General features: G+C 40.8%; 1 protein-coding gene across 4 annotated transcripts in view; it reads left to right on the top strand.

Moving 5' to 3' along the window:
* Window positions 1-21,330, top strand: part of ptprub (protein tyrosine phosphatase receptor type Ub) — a 195,632-nt gene extending 174,302 nt beyond the window's left edge. For all 4 annotated transcript variants that reach the window (XM_085291249.1, XM_085291248.1, XM_085291247.1 and 1 more), the window contains 9 exons: window positions 1,443-1,559; window positions 2,529-2,683; window positions 4,066-4,201; window positions 4,884-5,033; window positions 7,876-8,190; window positions 10,489-10,614; window positions 12,667-12,824; window positions 18,541-18,676; window positions 18,783-21,330. In XM_085291249.1, the coding sequence (XP_085147375.1) occupies window positions 1,443-1,559; window positions 2,529-2,683; window positions 4,066-4,201; window positions 4,884-5,033; window positions 7,876-8,190; window positions 10,489-10,614; window positions 12,667-12,824; window positions 18,541-18,676; window positions 18,783-18,845 (1,356 nt within the window). In that variant the 3' untranslated portion in view covers window positions 18,846-21,330. The remainder of the gene's footprint in view (window positions 1-1,442; window positions 1,560-2,528; window positions 2,684-4,065; window positions 4,202-4,883; window positions 5,034-7,875; window positions 8,191-10,488; window positions 10,615-12,666; window positions 12,825-18,540; window positions 18,677-18,782) is intronic.
* The last annotated feature ends 460 nt before the right edge of the window (window positions 21,331-21,790 follow it).

Below are 21,790 nucleotides of genomic sequence, written 5' to 3'. Positions count from 1 at the left end.
ACAATATATTTAAAGTATTGCCCAAGGATGGACCAAAAGTCCTATTGAATTTTACTTTTATAAATGAACTCAGTCAATTCCTTGCCAAAACTGTTTAAAGATGGCTTTAACTTTCTGTACCATGTTCAGAAATCATCACAAACCTGTCTCTGTGTGCTACTGTGGAGTTTTTTGGTGAATGCATGCATTTCAAACATCATGAAACTGCAATTCTTGCAAATGCATATATACAGTATCTTTGCTAGAGCTGCTGTCTGTGAACACGCTCTGCTTGCTATACTTAAGCAGTATTATTTTCTACCCTACATAAACATAGTTACTTTAAATCCCACCTTAAATATTCCAGCCTTTTCATTCGAGCCGGGAGAAACATATACTGTGGCGGATGGTGAAAATCACACAGTAGTCGTTTGTCCAGTTTGGAGAAGTGGTCTGTGTGGCTGAATCCAAATAACACATCCATTAAATTAAAAAGAATTGCCTCCATTGTACTGGGTGGTGGTACAATAAAAAGATTACTGCCCTGCTGTTCAGTATGTGATTATTGTGTTGTTCTTCTCTTTACTGTCTAAGATAAGATATCTGCAAAGGAACAGGTTGTTATTTTTTTCTTCCACATCATTTGAAGTGTGGACCCCCCCCCCCCAAAAAAAAAAACACCATTTTTTTTAATAAATAAATAAATAATTTTTTTTTAACTTGTTAAATTTCACATCATTATAATTTCTGTTCTCGTTAAACCATGAAATTGAGTACTTCATGTTTATTATTATCATCTCATTATTTTGAATAGTGTTCATGCATTTTACAATTATCTCCTTTACTTTGGAATGAATTGTTGAAAATGGCTTGGTTGTGTTTTTAAAGAGTAGTATTTTATTATGCGCTCTCTCTAAATGCAGTGCTTTCATTTCAAATGTCGCAGGAAGGATTTTAGTCCCTAGAAACCCAATACTGACACGAGGAAACATGCTAGGGGGGCTCTTAGATTTATCTAACAAACCCTAACTTAAGCCTTCAGACCATTACTCTTCATTTTAGGAAGTAAAGATGACTGAGCCTCCAGTGTCTTTTGTGAAAAGATTTGAGAAAGATCTTATACATCCAATGATCTTTTGCTTGAGTTAGCGCTGCCTGTCAGTGGGAATTCAGCAGAGAGCCGTCGGTTCATGATGGAGTCTATAAATGCATGGCTTGTGCACAAAACCATAAACCAACCCGCTTAATCCACTCAATAAAAGTGTGGGTAGCGATTTCACGCAACACAGTGAGCCATTTGTTAACATGCTGATAGTATATAAAAGGAGAAAAAGAAGTTTAAAACTTAAAAAATAGATTGTGTCTTGACTATTCTCTGTCTGCAGACTGACTACTCTCACGTTTTCTACAGTTTTGCAGTTCTGAATATTGTTTAAAACTTCGCCTTCGCGTTTTTGAAACAGGTGAAATGCTGCAAATATTGGCCAGAGGACACCGAGATGTATGGTGACATCAAAATCACTCTTCTTAAGACAGAGACACTCGCTGAATACACAGTTCGCACCTTTGCTGTGGAGAGGGTGAGTTTTGCATTTCTTTATATTCTCAGTTTGTGATTGCTCTTTCCTGGTAGAACATCATCTGTGATTACTCGTAAACACATTCCTTTTATCTTGTTCTGTTTTTGCTTCATCTCTTTCTGTGATTCACCAATGTAAACACAACTTAATCATGTTACCTGGCGAAGCAGGAATTTGGATTAGAAGTAGAGCATTAATAGAAGGGATTAGATACTAGATGGGGTTTGCTGATGGACACGAGGTCCATGTGTTAAACTGAGAGGAATTAACACCAGTAGCTTTGTGGATGCCCCTGCTGTCTTTCCAGCATAGCTGTTACAGTGCCGTGCCCCTGATGGCCTCCATCCTGTCAATCTCCTGGGGGATCTCTCATTGGAAGGGCTCAGAGCAGTGCTGGAGTGACAGTGGCACAAACACAGCATTATCATCACACTGTCACAGTCATTCTCCACAGGCACAAACTGCTGCTTATTCAAATCGGCATGAGTTTGCGAGCTGGTGACAGCTTGTTTTTCATAGCTCTTTTACTTTCTTTTTTTGGATTTCTGTCTTCAACAAATCTTTGCTTTGCATTGCTTTACTTTGTCATCTCTGTATGGAAAAAGAAATTGGGACGTGACTGCAGCAGCCTCCCAGAAGAAAGGAGAAAGCTGCTACCCCTCCTTGAGCTCCCTAGAGCCTTAGTAATTCCTTTCTGCACATCTGTCAGATTGCAGCTGCTCCTAACATGTGGGGCCCAGAGGCCTAACTGTCCTAGAAGACCTAACACCCCGCGTAAATAATGTCCTGGGTGTCCTCACTCTGAACCAAAAAAATTTGTCACATCTATCACAGAGGGAAAAAGTCTCTGAATAGTTTGTAGCATATCTTCTGTGAGATCAAGGCCTGTAGGCTATTGCTAGCATTAGAATGCCAATGGTTTTTGTTTTTTCCCTGAACTACTAACGTGCACTGTGTTTCTGTTGATAGAGAGGATACTCGACCAAGCATGAGGTACGTCAGTTCCACTTCACATCCTGGCCTGAACACGGGGTGCCCTATCATGCCACTGGATTGTTGGCTTTTATACGAAGGGTTAAAGCTTCTACGCCACCTGATGCTGGCCCTGTCGTGGTTCACTGCAGGTACCGTAAGCCCTTGCAAGTGCTATATATATGTTTTAATAACCTTTTGATAAACTTTTGTATTTATAACTGTTATACATTATGTTGGCGTAACAGATATGTATAATCTCTCTCTCTCACTAAACCGCTGCACTCTACTATAAGATATCTATGTGTCGCTCTAACATGGGCATGAATGTGATGGTAATTTTGCGCTTTTAAGGATTTCTTTCAACTTTTTTTTCTTCGGGGTTGGAAGAATTGTACAGCAAACATATTTAATGTTTTTAAAAATCAAGAATTGAGTTTGCAAGTTTGAATTTATCTTGGATTTTCTCTGATGCTCACAGGGTCAAATATATTTATATATACGTCCCCACTAATAGTTCTGACAATAAACGTCTGACGATAAGACCTTTCTCCGGTTTCGGCTTGTTCATGTGGGCAGCCAGAAATTTCAGTTGAGCTTGAAGGTGACAGTTTTGAAGCAGAGGCTTCATTCTTGTTTGACAACTCCACAGTTCTTCAAGTTTGTTTCAATGTGGACATTGACTGAAGTTTCCAGCAGTTTCCAGTTCATGGTTCATGTAGGCTTGAGTCTTATTGTTTGAGTTGTTCCTGAACATCCTAACTTCCTCTCCTCTGGGGTGGCAACTTTCTTCTTCTAAACCCGGGTAAAGTAGTGACACATCCGAATAACTTGTTTGATCTGATGATCTTGTATTATGCAGTTATTTAGAAATGGCTCTAAGAATACTTTCCAAATTGCGTAACTCTACAATTCACCTTCTTAGATCTTCACCGAGGTCTTTAGACTTTCCCATTGCTTTGAGTATCAGCCAGTACAGTGACTCCTTTCAAACAAATCCTTTTTATACTGCAAAGAGATAATGTGAGTTGTACTCCATCCTGATCATTACTGAGTAGTTAATAGGCAAGTTTAGAGACATCTTAAAATCTTAATCACCAATAATTAAAAGATTTTGGGGAGTATGTCTATATTTCAGCCTATATGTATACCTTTGACCCTGTGTAGATGAGAGAAAATCCAAAATAAATTCAAACTTGAGCAGCCATTTCTTGTTTTTTAAAGCCACCAAAGATGTATGCTGTCCAGTCAATCCCATCTGGAAAAAGAACAGCTCATTAAAAGCCCCAAATTACAATGACATTCATGCCCATGAGTGTATGAGAACTTTTGACCCATGTACTTGCATTTTGTAGATATATAAGATTGGGCAGATCTGTCACATTCTTAGCCATTTAAACAATATTGATTACTTATTTATAACACAATGATTATATCATGTTCCATTTGTGCCAATGGGTCCCTCATATCCTATGCACAGACCTTTAATGTTTTAAGACACAATTCCTTATAAAAGATGGTCTTTCCATTGCAGTGCGGGGGCAGGTCGCACCGGCTGCTACATTGTGCTGGATGTCATGTTGGACATGGCCGAGTGTGAGGGCGTGGTGGATATCTACAACTGCGTCAAAACCCTCTGCTCTCGACGTATCAACATGATTCAAACGGAGGTGAGGACAGCAGTGCAGCCAGGAAATCACAATTTCTTGCACATGTCACATATTTAGCAGGTGACATCTCGATCCTTAATATAATCTTCTCAAACCCCCCCAGAAAAGCCAAGCTTGTAAAAATTCCTTTTTTCCTTCTGTTGTTTGGGAATTCAAAAAGTGAGGGGGGTACATTTCCATACTCCCACTTCTAGATGTATGTAAAGGTCACGGCTAAAGTTTTAGAGAAAAGACTGTCTCTTTGTCAGTTTTCTGTGTAGGCACGTGCTGTTCTTTGATGTGCACATAATTTGCATTTTTACCTCTTATTATGTAAATCCAACGTTGACTTGGCTGTTTATTGCATTTGTAGCTATTTGCAGGGGCGCACTAATTAAATGCACACTGCATGTGTTTGTTTACAAATAAATATTTATTTATTCTCTAGCGGCCTTGATACACCACTAACATTAAAGCACATGTTTAATTCAGAACAAGGCGGGTTATGAAAGATTTCTCCCATTCTGACTATTATTCGATTATTTATTTACAACTACTTACGTTTCTCACCTGCTTCTGTTTTAACCTGCGTCATTTGTAGTGTTTAGCATCTGGTTGCTTACAACCTTCAGATAACATATTTTGATGTGTTATTCAAAAGCCAGAACGATGAACTAAATTATGTCACCTGCTGTCTTTTCAGGAGCAGTATATCTTCATCCATGATGCTATTCTAGAGGCGTGTCTGTGCGGAGAGACGGCCATCCTGGTGAATGAGTTTGCTGTCACTTACAAAGAGATGCTGCGAGTGGATTCTCAGAGTAATTCCTCTCAGCTTCGAGAGGAGTTTCAGGTCAGTGTTGCTGCAAAGTCAGAATGAGCCATAATAATGATCCACTGTGTACAAGTTAGAAGTCATTTGTAGTTATGTAGTGTAGGTTTGCTCAATTTAGTTAATATTGTTTGGCTGATATTCAGATAGTAGCACAGTCACCGGACATGCACTTACTTTTCTTTAGCTGAAAGTAAGATAAATGTATCTCACAGGTTGTGAGTTTCAGGCTGTCTGCCAATGCTTTAACTCCAGTGCTCTCTCAGCATCTCACATTCAGGCTGTAACCAGTGTTCCCTAAACACCCTCGCCTGCAGGCAGTTGATTCAATTCAGTTCAATTCTTTTGTTCTTTTTTTTTAACATATATCACCAGTTCACAACAACAGTCATCTCAAGGCGATTTTTATTGTAAGGTAAAGACCCCAGAATATTCGAGAGAGCACACCAACGATCAAACAGTCCTTCCAGCTACAGCAGGCTCAGGGAGAGCCAGCCATGTTCTCGGGGGAGTGAAGTGAAAGTGAAGACAGAAAGGACCAACATAGAGACAACTCAGATAATAAACAGAAATGAGCATGAGAGAGGAGACAAAACTCGATCACAGACAGAAATTTGGGCCACTTTAGTTATGTGAAAATAGTGTATCTCACGGTTCAATAAGCACCGTCAGCAACAATAACATGAAGCTGAATTGTTTTCTGTATGACTTTGTTAGTCCACTCGTCATTATAAGATTACTTTATTTCATTGAGGTTTACAGGCATTCATTTATCCACAGCAATCAAACCATCAATCAGCCGGAAGTTTGGACCTTGGATCATTGCAACACCCTGATTTTTTTTGGGCCATTCTGTTACAGAATTGCTGCTGTGTTTGAGATCATTGTCCTGTTGCATGATCCAGTTTCAACCAAGCGTTGGCTGTCAAATAAATTGCCTAACATTTAAGTCTAGAATACGTTAGTACGAAGAGGAGCTCACGGTCAACTCAATGACCGCAGGGCGCCCAGCTCCTGTGGCTGCAGAACAAGCCCAAATCATCACCTCTACCTCCATCTGTGACAGTTAGTATGAGGTGTTTGTGCCGTTGTGCTGTGCATTATAGTCAAACATCTCCACTTTGGTCTGTCCAAAGGACATTGTTCCAGAAATCTTGTGGTTTGTTCAGATGGAACTCAAATTTAGGTAATTTCCAAGCAAGTCATACTTGTTCAGTCTTTTTCTAATTGTACTGTCATGAACTTTAACATTTAACATGCTAGCTGAGGACTGCAGAGTCTGAGAAGCAGCTTTTGGATCTTTTACAGTTTCTCTGAGCACTGCACGGTCTGACCGTAGGGTGAATTTTCCTGGGATGTCTGCTTCTCGGAAAGAGGGGACATCCCACGTGTTAACACACTTAAACCCTCCAGAGCACCAAAGAGCCAAAACATGTGCTTTTACAGGTGCTCACGATTGTTGATGATCAATTAGCCAAGTGCAGATGATTAGCAGCACCCGGCTGCTACTTACCCTCTTAATTCTTAAAGAAACAGGAAGGTGCCGTTAGCATTTCATCGGACAGCACTGTCCCGTGAAAACTTTCTTTTTCACATGACTATTTTAGCAGGTGTTTTCAGTGTGCCTGGATTCCACTGCGTGGTTTCCCACAGGTTGAGAATATATTCACGGTAATTGCAGCTACACCACACAGGTGTTCCATAAATATCTCACATGCAGTCCACTTTTAACCAAAATATGTGAACTGCTCATCCAAACAACTTCAAACACGCCTGTCAGATATGAAGGAGAAAGGATGAACGGTTGTTTGGGAAAAACAAATAAACACACAGACACGCATGCAGAGACGAAGATGCTCTTTGTAGCGCACACATCAGTTCGACAAAGAGCGCATAAAGGAACAGACTAATAGATATCTCTGCGTGGCGTGTTTGCATCTATAATGTATGTGTGCGTACATGAAACATGATGTTAGTTTCCATTGTTATTCTTTGCCACTTATGTCCCCTCGAGTGGTTTAAAGGAATGTGCTCTCAGAAGATTTTATTAGGTTTTGATTAGGAGACAGGAGAGCCAGCTGTGTTCCAAAACGCTTTACCTGCTTCATTCACCTTCCTCTGCCGCTCGCTGCTCAACCAGCACACACTGTGACTTAGCATTTCAAAGTGCTTCTGAAAAAGACTTGCGCTTCTCCTTATGATTTTGTGCCATTTAATCCTCATAAAATATGCATATTGTATAAATTATGATGGATGTATGTAGGGAGCAGTTACCTTTTCATATAGGAAAGTGTTTCACTCCCTGCTTTGATCCTGTAAACTTCTCTGTCAGGCATTGATGCTAAAAGCCTCCCTACCAACCAAAGAGCTGTGTTTGCCTTTTACTCTGTCATCCTGTGGCTAACAGCCAATTGGTAGCACTGAGATCAGCAAGTCACAGATCTATTATTGATGCTGTACATTAATTATTCAAATATTTTTTTTCAAGTTGTTTAATGTAATAATGATTAAATTCATTATGGATAATTAGTATGCAACATTTCTTTTTTATTTGTTTTATTGCACTCAGCTTTGTTACGCAGTTTGCCAATCTTATGCTTTATTCCTTTTAAGTTAGTTTGCTGATGCTCAGTGTATCAAAGACTAAACCAATTACCATCATTGGTCTTTTTGTAATCTCTTTTTTCCAGTCCTCCCTCCTCCTGTCTCGTTCACTTCCTCTACCTCCTTCTCTTTCCTAAGATCTCAGACTTCTCTGCAGTGCCTCATCACCCCTCACATATTCCACTTTTAAATGGTTTCTCAAATTTCACTTTATCCTCACCTTCCTCTCACCTGGCCTCTTACACATTTCCATTTTCAGACGCTGAACTCTGTGACTCCCCACGTGGATGTGGAGGAGTGCAGCATTGCTCTCTTACCCAGAAACCGAGAGAAGAACCGCAGCATGGATGTCCTCCCGCCCGATCGCGCCCTTGCGTTCCTGGTCACGACAGAAGGGGAGAGTAACAATTACATCAACGCTGCTCTCGCTGACAGCTTCCACCGGCAGGCTGCTTTCATTGTGACCCCTCACCCTCTGCCGGGCACCACGGCCGATTTTTGGCGGCTGGTTTTTGACTACGGCTGCACGGCAGTGGTCATGCTCAACCAGCTAAATCAGTCAAACTCTGCCTGGGTAAGGTCAAAGTGTTAGGTACTTTTTATTGCCATTGATTTGTTGACACTGAAAAAAGAGAGAGATGTCTTAAAACATTTGAGATCTGACACACACACACGCACGCGAGCACGCACACACACAGAGGAGCCACTGTTTGCTGTGCAAGTTTTTACTCTCAGTCTTGGGGTTGTATGAAGTTTATTCGAGACTTTCCCTGACATCCCCCGCCTGTACAGTTTCTGTATCTTACTGTGCTCGGGATTAGTTCTTTCATGCCATTTTGTTGGGCTTTGATCCCTGACCACATTGATCTCAAGGCATGACTAGATAACGCTCGCCCCAGTTTTTCCTTCCCTTCTCAAGCTACATCTCTGAAGAATAGGCTTGCATTACCCTCCAGCCACATCTTAGATTTTTTTTAACTAGCTCACATTTTTTCACGAGCATATAATTTTTTTTAAAAATAATTTGGTTTAAATTATTTTTAAACCAACAATATTAAAAATAATTAGGGGAAACATAATATGAGATTAGTGGTCATTACTTGTCCTTTTTAGCCTTCAGGACTTTTAAAGTCTTTGCTAGGCTAAATCCTGAACACTAGCTATTTCATGTGGTTGGAGCAGGTGAATAAGGGCTTAAGATGACATTAGGCAAAAAAAAAAAAGAAATAAACTGTCATGGAATTTGAACAGATAAGATCTGTGACTGCCACACGTTATTGCCATTTTCTAAAGTCTTAAAACAGAACCCACGGGGAGCGCGGAAGGCTAATTAACAACAACAACAATATGCTGAAAAGTTATTATGGATTTCTCTACCCCAGCAGACCTGTCTTTTCCATGTGGTCATGCATAATCATATCTTTCACATAGTTTCTTCTGATTACGACATAAGAAATCATTATAAGCATTGAGCAAACATGAAGCGTGTAGTTTGCTTTTGTGTCCCTAAAGAAAAGTAATGATTTCACTCTTCAAGCCATTTGTCAGCTGGAAGAAACAGGATTTAATGAGCTTGTGGTAGTAATATAGGAAACCAGACTGAGAAGCTGATCAAATGTAACTCCTCGAGTTGTAGCAGAAGGAAACGCATAGTCTGTGAAAGAGCCAAAAGCTGGCACAACCTGACTGCATTTTGTTGGAATTAAGCTTAAGGAGATTGGCAAGCTTCCAGTCCTTAATGGCACATAAATAGTTGTGCAGAGAGAACGAGGTTGCTGAATAATTAAGCTTGCGGGACAGGTACAACTGGGTCTCATCAGTTTGGCAATAAAGGAAGAAGAAATCTTTGCAGTCCAGTAATGTAGCCCAAGGAAAAGCATTCAAAACAAGTGAGAACAGTCCTAAAATAAGGATGCAGCCTACAAGAGTCAAAAACAATTTAAATACATAAGTCTGCAACACAAAGTAACGCTGGCCTTCATCAATTTATTATTAGTACTGCTAGAAGGACAATTTAAAGTACTTGTGTATAGTCTCATAGTACCTTGTATTTACAGTCTTGCATAATGAATATGGGCATGAATAAGGAGTGAGTTGCAGAGTTCACCTGTAAAAGCCAAAGGCACTGAAGATAATAGCTCACGCATTCTCCTTTCTGTCCTTTAGGCATTAGATTTACAAGGTTTTCAGTCCGTCTTTAAATATTAACTTTGTGAAATATGTATTACAGTGCATCAGATCCTTGAAAAACAGGCGTTTGGTCTAAGATGGAAAAAATTGAAGAAGGAAGAAAGTAGAGCCCAAACAATACTGGATTTATAAATATATATGCTAAGACAGAGATACTTATTATTTTTATGACTAAATGTGAAAGCTACCAAATGCAGTTTGTAAAAACTGTCCTCAAGCGTTAAACTATCAGTATAACCTCCAAAGCCGTGACGAGCATTGCTAAAATGTTAATAAATGTTCTGAATATTTCATCTTTACTGTTGGTTTACACATGTTAAGTGGAAAATAGGTGCTGTGCTGTTTTTTTCTGGCTGTTCTTTGATCTTGTTATAAACTCTGTTATAGAGTTCATTTGCTGGGCTGCGGTGCTCTGTCTCCCTCTTGTTGAAATCTCTCAAAGCACATTAGGTCTCTCCCTTCGCAATGCTTCTCTAACTTCTCTAACTAACACTAGTGTGGCTTTTTAAATTCCATGAAAACACACAGTAACCCAACTGCTGCTTTTATTTTAATAAACACCAGCAGCAATTGATAATCCAGAGGTCTAAGAACAAGTATTATGGCCACAGCTACATAAAAATGCATTTTCTTTCAAGCTCAATCACTAATGAACTCATCTCTGCCCATGTTGTTTGTGCAGCCATGTGTCCAGTACTGGCCGGAGCCTGGTTTACAGCAGTACGGGCCAATGGAAGTGGAGTTCCTGTCTATGTCAGCGGACGAGGACGTCATAACTCGTCTATTTCGAGTCAAGAACGTCACGAGGGTGAGTCATTGTCATCCCAAAACAGCCAGCGCAGGACATTTTATTGAGCTCGATGATATTTCACAAATATTAAGTTAAACTGCTTTAGAAATGTATGAGCGGGAGGTTTTACCTGCAGTACATTCAGAGCCGTCACCTCTAACGTGCACCTGAAAATCTAGAGAAGTATTACAGGTGGTTTAGATAAATGTTATACATCTAACATTTTCTACAATATCCTTTATGGATGCAAACTGAAACTCGGGGTTTCACATGAGACTGTATTTCTGTATAGTGTGCGCTTTTGCGTTACTAATGCAAACACGGCAACACTTCACTAGTTTACGCCTCATGGGACAGAAGAGTTTGTCAAATAAGTCCCCTTAAGAAAATACACTCTATACGAGAGCCAGGAAATTTGTATCGAGCACAATGGCAGATGAGTAGAAGTTTTATTCATAGACTTTATTATACGTACTACAAAGGACATTCTTTTGATATTCAGCAGTCCAGAAAATTGAACCAGAGCCCCCAGTGCTTCCATCAAACATTCCCATGAGAATGATTTTTATTATAAGAATTTTCTTTTTCGTGAAAAACATGCAAGAGGAAGCCATTGACATGCATGCCATAAAGGTCAGTCTTTCGCTTTATCAATTTCTTCTTGTTATTACCTAGATAGGTGTCTTCCCTCTCTTATGCGCGCGTTGGCATACTAAAAAGGAACCTTTCATCATTGTGATGCCTGCCATATTTTCAGTTGCCGTCTACTCTTTTCGGCAGCAAAGAAGATTTTCTTTTGAATTGCTCATAAACCTCGTCACACCTTTTAAACAGTGCAGCGTTAGGTAGAGCTCTGAAAATAGGCTAGAAACAAAAAAAATAAGAAGGCACCAGTGGTTCTGTCATAGTCGAGGAAGCACAGTGGAATGTTAGTTTGGTCTTTCCTCAGCTGAAGAGAATTCCCAAATGTGTTTTATATGTAGGACTAGAACATTTTCACTTCACTGTGTTGGCTGTTTGGTTTGTTTATATGTAGTTATGCGTGTTTTATGCTCAGGAATTTACATACGCACATGCTTGCATTCTGCTCTGGATCAAAATCAACCAATTACTAAAGAAATCTGTATGCAAGGCGTTTCCCCTATGCCATTAAAAGCAGCACGACAAGCGGTGCCCAGAACTTCCTGTCTTGATTGGCATCCTCACCTCCTGTGTCGACTGCCCCCGTCATTCCCCTCTCTATCTATGGCACCTCTTTTCTACTCAGCGCACATCACAGTCAGGGAGAGGGCAACTTAACACAGCATGGAAGGAATACAATCACACAAAAATAACGCACACCTCTCCCTCACTCAGCCCCTCTCTGTGCATTAGTGAGTAGATTTCCTTTGCCTGACAATGATATACAAGGGTAGTGAGTAAAAGTCAAAGGAAGTGCATTGTAAGCATATGTACGGATATGTGGTTTGTACAAAAAAGAGCACACTGTGTAAATCCCGCTTCCACTGAGGCAATTCCTCCATGCATCGTCGGTGTCTTTGCCGGCCCAATTTGCATGACTTACAGTTCTCCGCTGGTCCTTAAGTATTGGGTGAGATTCTACAGGACAAGGTTATGAACACACAGGGACCTCTTTCAGACACAGCGCGGGCCCCTCTTACTCCCACAGACCCATATATCTCAAAGTCAGGCTGCTGAGTGAGCACAGCGCCGAATGCCAACACACAGCCTGGGGAGCACTCAAAAGTAGCTTCTAACTGGCTACCACACAAGATGTACAGAAACACCCAGAACAATTTATTTGCCACATGCATACATATATTCAGCAAAAGAGAACAATGGTGTCAGATATGTGTGTTGTAAGATAAGATAAGATAAGATAAGATAGAACTTTATTAATCCCTCGGGTGGGTTCCTCTGGGAAATTCGATTTCCAAAAAAGCACAGCACCGACAGAAGTTACAGAGTTATACACACACACATATATATAAATACAGAGACAATATAAATAAAATATACGAAGGGGATAAATAGAATAAATAAATTGTGTGCTTTCTCTTGTATCTGAAGCTCCAAGAGGGCCAGCTGGTGATGTGTCAGTTCCAGTTTCTGCGCTGGTCGGCATATCGCGACGTTCCAGACTCCAAGAAGGCTTTCCTCAACCTGCTGGCTCAAGTGCACAAGTGGCAAAGGGAGTGTGGAGAAGGACGCACAGTTGTGCACTGCCTGTGAGTAATGTTTTAGCAGCATGCGTCACGCAGATTGATACAGAAGGCAGTAATGTGCCCATTTTATTTCTGAAAAGCTCTTGCTGCTGTTGAAGACTGCATTTTAAGCCGACACCGTTTTCTTGGTGGGAGATGTCGCAAAAGTATATGAAAAAACATAGGAAATGTAAAATTGGCAACCGATTCTTGCCTTGTTTTTGTGTCGTTATGTGCGATTTGGCACAGTGAGATGCAGCGTGATTTGTCATGGCAGTATTTATATTGTAGAAAATCAAATTGCGCCGTGCTGTGCTGTGAAGTCAGTGGTGTTATATGCGTCTGTGTTGTCCTAAAGCCCCGGAGAGCACACCCTGCTGATGAATATGAATGGGCCGTCCAGCTCATTGCCAACCCATCACACGCTCATCCCCACCGCCCCCATCCAGAAGCACATCACTCAGTGCTGTCACACAGTGTTACCCACGACAACCAGGAAAGAGATTATGGAGATCAAATCAATTATAGCTTAATACAGAATGCGATGGTTCTCACTACACTAAATCCAGCACTGCCAGAGCACTGACGACGATTGATTGCCTTAATATTGCTTCTATACACTGCAGAATCTCCCAGGCCCACCTGGCTGCGTTTGTCTCAGAAGAGAGGAAGTGGCTTGTCCTTCATCAGCTTATTGATAGCGTTTTACATTTATGATGACCGGGCGAGTATACAAGGCAAAAATGCCACACTATTGTGTTATTTCTCAATTTCAAACTACTTACAGTGTTTCTCATATAGCTCTTCTTATGTTGTATAAATATTTTATATTCATATTGTGTTTCAATTTAAACAAATGCTGTTTTTATGAGATAGATAGGAATTCAGATACAGGGTCATCAGATTACTGTTTGTTTTCTGCTTACACTCTACTATTGTTTTCCAGAATTCAGTTAAACATGTATTTCATACTGGAAAAATAAGACGAGTACATATAGATAATATATATATGCCGTACTGCGGAAAAGTCTTGAGCCTCCTATCATTTCCTTGTATTTTGCTTCCAAGGATCCAGATTTTTATCTTGTTATCTGTTAAAGTAGTCTCGTAAGATAAATAGTTTTTTTCTGACTGTTATGTGTGACAACTCAGCCAAGAGTCAATATGCCAGATTTAAATTGTATGTTTTAGCACTTTGTTGCTAGCTTAATTTTCCAGCCTGGAAATGATCCCACACTGGAAGCAGTGTGGGATCATCTTGATGGAGAACAGAACAAAAGGCAGCCAACATCAACACAAAGAAGAGCTTTGAATGTTCTTCAAAAAGCCTGGAGAACTATTCCTGACTACTTACAGAAATTACAAGAAAGCTACCCAAGAAAGTTCAGGCTGTGTTAAAGAATAAAGGAGGCCGTAGCAAATACTGACTTTCAAGCTGCCTGTAAAAACTCTGTTTTTGCTTCATGCACTGTATTTCAATCTATGTTTGCATCTTTCAAGAAATCACTGCTCCTGTAGCATAATACAAAGAAATGGGGGATGGATCTTCTGTACAGTACTGCACATGCACCCACTGCCCACCATATGTTAATTAAACTCATAATAAAAGTATTAGTCTAAAGCGGTGCTAACAGTCTAAGCATGCTAGCACGTTCACCGTGATAAAGCTAACATGCTGATCACAGACAGTATGAAAAATGGATGTAGCTACAATTACATCACCATAGTTTCTAAAGTCCCATTTTGAAGTCTTGAGATGGATTTTTCCACCATTACCTTCTTGGTTGCAAAATGTTAAAATGCACACTCAGTGGGGCTGAAGACTTGTGGCTGAAGCTTGTTAGCCAGTGAGGGTTTTTTGTGTGTGACCCGAAATGAGGGACTGAAACCATAAAATCAGCAGTAAAGTGTGTAAAGAGGCTGAGTCAGAAAGCTGTTTTTGCCTCAACTTCTAAGAGACTGGGAGTGATTTTGCAGCCACAGCTATCGCCCTCTGGTTTCTTTTGGATGGAATAAAACCTTCCAGGCACTTCTGCATTTGACCAGGAAACAGCATCTATGTTTTATTCTTCCTATGATCCTGATATTTAGCCAGTAACATCAGCCGTGATCAGTTCAATTTTAATTTTATTTATATAACATCAAATCACAACAACTGTCGCCTCAGGGCACTTGAGGGTGATCACCATCAAAATATAAAGTCTTAGAAAATGTTATATATACTAAAACTGTCCTATTGAGGGTTTCAGATAAGAAAAAAAGCACCCTGAATGTTGGCACTTGCTTTAATGACAATCCATTTGGTAGCTGTTGAAACATTCCACTCAGAATCACAAATGTCGCTCTCGTAGTGTTGCAAGGGAAAAAGTAGACCACCAACGGCAATCAGATACCTTTTGGGAATCAAAAATGTTTATGTACAAATATCCAACCATTTATTGGTGCTGTATTTCAGTCTGAGCTAATGTGGTCAGTTTGACTGCACACAGTGCTACACTAATAGCATGACTAAGTATATATTATAGATTGCAAATTATATCAAAGGATCAAACTAATTTGATGCATTAATGAAGAAGGCTTGAACTTTTTTTGTCAATCACTTGCCAAATTTTTATATTCCATTTCAAGAAATGTTTATTTCATGGCATACACTTTGTTAAATTATGCAGTAGTGTCCCATGAGCGAAAACAGCCACGAAGCCTCTTTTTTTTCTTCGATAATGCTCTCATTTCATGTTTTACGTTCACTTGGGCCTCCTACTCCTAACATAAACCGGTAGTTTAGAAAGAAAATACTGCACCACGGTAAATGGTTAATGGCCTGTATTTGTATAGCGCTTTACTAGTCCCTAAGGACCCCAAAGCGCTTTACACAACCAGCCACCCATTCACGCACACATTCACACACTGGTGATGGTAAGCTACATTGTAGCCACAGCCACCCTGGGGCGCACTGACAGAGGCGAGGCTGCCGGACACTGGCGCCACCGGGCCCTCTGACCACCACCAGTAGGCAACGGGTGAAGTGTCTTGCCCAAGGACACAACGACCGAGACTGTCCAAGCCGGGGCTCGAACCGGCAACCTTCCGATTACAAGGCGAACTCCCAACTCTTGAGCCACGATGACCCAAAGCAACTCTGACTTGCATTCTTCCCACAAACCACCTATTCTTTGCTCACTACTGATTCCAACCCAGTCTGTTACACGGTTATACAACTGTTATTTAGTATTATGTTTCTTTTCTTTGACACAAGAAAAACAAACTTTAGCTTTTTTATTAACTCAAATAAAATATTACACGAAACTGCTAACAGCTACTAAATATCAGGATTATGCAATGGTAATGTTACACAGCCCCAGAAGGGTCATGGTAGAAATTTCTGTGTTGACAGTTTGTCTGCCCATTTGTTATTTTCCCCTCACACTCGTCAGCTTGCATTAACTTTAATTAAGTTTTTCCATTCCCTCTGGACCATATATTGTATGATATAGTATGTATTATAAATGGACTGCGGCTGCTTTGACCACAGGAACCTTTACCTGTGCTCAGGAACAATCTGTACCTTTTGGAGAAAGAAATAATATCTTGATGAACTAAATCAACCAGTCATCTTACCATCAGCAGCTAATATTAATTGAGACAGCTGCTGGGATCATTAAATGATTGCATGACCCGACACTGCGATTGTGTTGGTGGTCATGTATGTACTGAAAGATCTTTGGATCTTCATTATCACGACATTAGTAACAGGGCAGCACAGCAGGCACATGAGTGGCCAACTTTTACCATCTCAGACAGTTTTTAGCCTGCACTTGTTTTGTGCCAGAGGCAACCCCAAACCATCCTTGGATATTATCAACACTGTGTTTTATATTATAATCTTTTGTACTGCCTCGACAGAGTCATTGATGCCGTGCATTTTTATAAGCATTGCACTGAACTTCCTCTATAGGTCAGCTGTGAGCGTCCAAGTAGAGGAAAACTGAAATGTGTGCTGCATGCAAAAGCCGTGAGTTTTACTTCGAGGGTGATGTTCTTATCTCTCCATATTTATTCACACCCTGGGAAACGCTAGATTGAGAATAAATATGCCAGTTGGTCCAACATTATAATAGGTAACTAAAACTAAACTAAAAACTGAAACCAGATGTGAAAAAATATTTCAGTAAAATAAAAACTAGACTTTGAAAAATTACAAAACTACGATAACTCTGTGTTGGTCAAACCTCGGATTAAGGAGGAACAATGTGGTTTTCATCCTGGCTGTGGAACGCTGGACCAGCTCTTTATCCTCTTAAGAATATTTCAGTATGTTTGGGTGTTTGAGCCACCAGTGTACATGTGGTTTGTGGACTTGGAGAAGGCATTTGACCGCTTACTGTCACATTGTTACATGCCTTTCGGTCCATGTCAACTACAATAAGAACCTGGTTATCGTTGCCGGCAATAAGTCAGACTTTTCCCTGGCGGATGGTGGGCAAGGCTGATTCTGTTTGTGATCTTTACGGACAGAATTTCTAGGTGGAGCCAAGTGCTAGAAGGATGCCACTCTCAGAGTCTTATCGCTGTTTTTTGCAGATGATGTGGTTCCTTTGCCATCACCAGGTGATGACTTCCTGCTTGCACTGGAGCAGCTCACAGTTGTGCAGTGGTCAGAATGACCATTAGCACCTTCTAGTCTGAGGGACAAGCTGCTTTTGTTTATGAGTTAGGGGAGGGGAGTGAAAGAGTGAACAGACAGACTGGTGCAGCATCTGCAGTGATGCTGACACGTCTATAAAAACATCGCTATCAATTTACTGGTTATTCTACATCCCTATGTTCACCTCTTATCACAAAGTTCTGAGTGATGACAGAAAGAATGACACTGCAGAAACAAACCCTTTCTTCAAACGGTGGCTGTGCTCAGAAGAGGAACTCAGTGTAGAGCTGATCCAAACGAGGTGGCTCAGGCATCTGATTAGGATGTTTCCTTGGCTGGGTTTTCTGGATAGGCCCGGAACATGCGGCGAGTTTGCATCTTCATCTTGTCAGGGTGTTTACGTCTTTACGTTGACTGGATAAGCTGGAGTTGGCGAAGTTGGAGAAGGAGGTCTGGACTTGGCTGTGACCCGACCCTGGATAAGCTGTAGAAGATGAATAGATAAATGGAAGAAAGGAAACACTGCTGTAGATTAGCCTGGTTATGCTTTTTGTCAGAAGCTTCTTGTTTTTGGTTTGTTTTGTCCGGCTTTGACTCTTTATGATTGTTTGTGCTATTGCACTGAAGTCTCTAAAATTGCTACTGTTATCTCTGACATAAACTGTAGCAGAGCTTTCTGGGTAATGTCCATTAGAGCAGTAAAGAGGAGTTACAGCAGCATCTATCCATAGCACTATGGACTGAACCATAAATGTAACATCTGAACATTAACCATATCCACAAGCACAGCTTTAATCAGCGCATCCAGAGAGGGCTGCTATGCTGCTTGTGTACATTGATGGCTTTGCCTTTCAAAAGGAGGAATGAGCAGCAAAGGATCCATGTGTTCATCATCTCTCATTACCTTAGTATCTGCAGTGTTTGCATTGTGTAACTTCTCTAACTAGTCCAAATCATGAAGCGATTGAACAGATCTGGCAGAGAGCATTGAGTACTGTCCATATACACATGAATACCTTTGGATAGGTACAGTAGCAGCATTGATTTATGCCTGTACTGTGTAATAGTTATTAGACAATGTATTCTCTTCCACAGCAATGGTGGTGGCCGTAGTGGGACCTTCTGTGCCTGCAACATCCTCATCGAGATGATCCAGTATCAGAACATGGTAGACGTATTCTATGCTGTCAAAACTCTACGCAACTGCAAACCCAACATGGTCGAGTCTCTGGTATGGAAGTTTAGTCTAGTCTGTAAACTAATTGAAAAAAACCCCAAATTCAATACATTTGAGATTTTTGACTCTAGTTTTGTGTTTTTCCTTTTTGTTTCTTTAGGACCAGTATCGATTTTGCTATGACCTTGTCCTTGAGTACTTGGACTGCTTTGAAGGCAGATAGCAACTAAACGTTTACGACAGCAGCAAATTCCCACGCGCTGGAGACAAAGGTCACCCGGTGACCCCCCATCTACTTAAATGTTTGGACCTGTGAAGTTGGCTTTGAAAGGACTGCAGAGGAACGAGAGCAAAGAAAAAAAACATGGTCAAGGTTCTGACTTTTAACCTTTAATGTACAGCTGTGATTTCCTCCTTGTTGGTGATGTTTATCTCTTTTGATATTTTTTTTTGTGCTTTTCTCGGTCCTATTTGCCTCTTGGACTACATCTTGTATGTGCTAAGGGTTTCTGTAGCAGCAAAACAATATTTGGAGCTGCAATGTGGACCTCTCTCTTCAAAGCAAGGGTCACCTTGGCTGTGTTTCATCATTTCATTCGTACAAACCGAAGACGCTGGATCTAATTCTGGAGTTACAGCAGCATTATTTAAACGTGGAAGAGCTACATAAAATAACGGTCCACTGTGCTCGTGGCATGACTTATCTACCATACCATAAACTGCCTTATTCTCTAATGATAGGACAGATTTATTGAAACCACCAAATAAATCGATAAAGTTTTTCACCTGGGGTAGAAAACAAGAACAAGAGATTTTAAGAGACCTATATTGTAAAGCAGACCAGCCCAGTATTCAACAGTATTGATGCAGAAACTGTACAGTAGTGCAATGTGTTGTATTTTCCCATAATGTTTGTGCTGGATTACCATGTGTGCTACAGGTGGGCGTTACTGGCACTGAGCCTGGTGCCACCGAGGGAGATTCCTGTCTCGTTACTGTCATGGTGCCAATCCCACTGACTGACTTGAATCCTTTGCTTTGTTCTACTGCTTCATCTTGATATATGCCTACAAACAAACACTATGTACTGCATCAGCTAATGTTCTCGCTCCGAAGTGATTGTTTGTACTTTATACTCACCGAAGACAGCAAAAGGAGAGGATGGCGAAAGCTGTTTGAAAGGCATCGAGATGCCACAGTGTTGGTGTGAAAAATGATGCGCCATTAATGCTGTGGTGAAGTGTCTGAACTGGTGCGGTCACACAGGTCTCAGTCTGCACCTCTTCTACTCATTCATTGTCCGAGGCGTTTGGTTGTGCTGTAAAAACAAAAAAAGTCTAAGAAAAGCAAAAAGAAAATCGGGGGTAGGGGGCACTAAGATGGGGTAGATGGTGGGAGTGCCATCTTGGGTCACCGCTCATTGCTGAACATAGTTTTTTGATTGCAGAAATGTGGTTTTAAAAAAGTAGTAAAAGTAAGAAGCTGTTGGCCACATACCCTGCTGCTGACTTACCGCAGAGTCGATGGATAAACAAAATCCACTCTTTTTCAGCTGTTGGCCAGGGCCTGGAGAGCACTGGAACTCTTCATGCCTGAATCAATGTAAGAAGCAGTCAGGTTGGGATTTGTGATACACATAATGATCAGAGACAACTTTGAAACATGCTCTTGCAAAGACCCCATTACACAGAGGAAGAGATTTTTTTTTTTTTTAAATCGCTTTTGCGTTATAGCCACAAAAATATCTCTAATAAGCTCCATTAGAGATATTTTAAAACATAGGCCTTTTAAAATATGTTATGCGCCAACACATCTCCCGAGACTCCTTTAAGTAGAGGTTTTCAGGGAGGGTGGTAAAGGTATCACTCCAGGACATATCCTAATGAACAAGGAGAGACAGCTTGAAGCCTGCAGAAGCTGAGAAAGGCAACCCTGCTGCTAGTTTGCAGCTCACACTCTGGTTCAGGTGGGATAACCAGAATATGTGAGCAATCTAACAGTATACAAACATCACCAGACTCCCACAGATTCTCAAATAGAGCAGCTTGTTTGTGATGAGGAAGAAGAATGAGGTAGCTACATTGTAGTCAGTGATCTGGCAAAAGATTGCTGAAGGAAGTGCCTGGACACTTTTTTTGTTAAGGGTGGAAGGAATATGTATATACAGATGTATATTATGTTATGTGAATAATATATTATATGTTTGCCCAGAGTAAAGACGTATAGTAAGTAACCACAACATAACCATAAAGCTGAATGTTGCTGTAAATGAGCATTTTGTGAGTTTTTGTCAGAACTTTTAACGACGAGCGTTCATCCCAGCGCTGCGAGCGAAGCGGCTCATGGGGCGTGTTCGGGCGCTCGTTAAGCTTTGCATTTCATTTCAGTGATTTCAGAATAACCCGATCCATATGATTTGTTTCAACCTTTAGCCACGACTGTGAGTGCATTATACTTTTACCATTCCAAAGCTTTTTATTATGACTATTTCTGAGTGACAACTGCCAACACAGGATGTTTGATTTCACTTGTTGTTTTCTGTATGAACCAACAGTACATGACTACTGTGTTTTTGATCATTGTATTTGTGGGGACATGGTGTGTATTTAATGAAAGAAAATAAGAAGAGAGATGTATATCGGGGTAGAAAGATCTTTCTTTTGAGCGATACCAACGATTAACAATAAATGAACAATGGGGGGAAAAAAGACGTTGTCGCAGCCTTTATTGGATGTTCTGTACCAAATACATACACGGCTGAAAAACCCCAACACACAACGTGGTTTCATGATCGGATTGTCAACAGAAGCGCAGACCTGATGGCAAAAGATGGACTTTCTGTCTATATCCCCTCTGACCCACCTGCGGTTTCTCATGCGGATGTGATCTTTTAACATTTTCCCGTCACCCTGAACCGCATTGACCATTTGATCTGACCCGCCTTTCTGATCCCTCACCCTGTTTCTTTTCCCTATCTCTTTTAATCATACCCCTCCACCGCACCCTGCTCATTTTCCATTACTTTCGATGTCTTTTCCTCATCGTTTTCTCCATCTCTTGCTTTGCTCCTTAGCTCAGAGTAAGGTGACTCCAGACCACAGACTTCCTCTCTTACCCCGTGGCTACGTTGAATAATGCAGCAGTCCTGCAAACTGATCCAGTCTTCAG

The sequence above is a fragment of the Mchenga conophoros genome, linkage group LG11 (assembly GCF_057382185.1).
Source record: "Mchenga conophoros isolate Kocher_MC1m ecotype Shallow Benthic linkage group LG11, M_conophoros_male_GT1.1, whole genome shotgun sequence".
Lineage (NCBI taxonomy): Eukaryota > Metazoa > Chordata > Actinopteri > Cichliformes > Cichlidae > Mchenga > Mchenga conophoros.
Note: the sequence above shows the minus strand (reverse complement) of the source record. Positions and strands in the feature narration are given on the sequence as shown.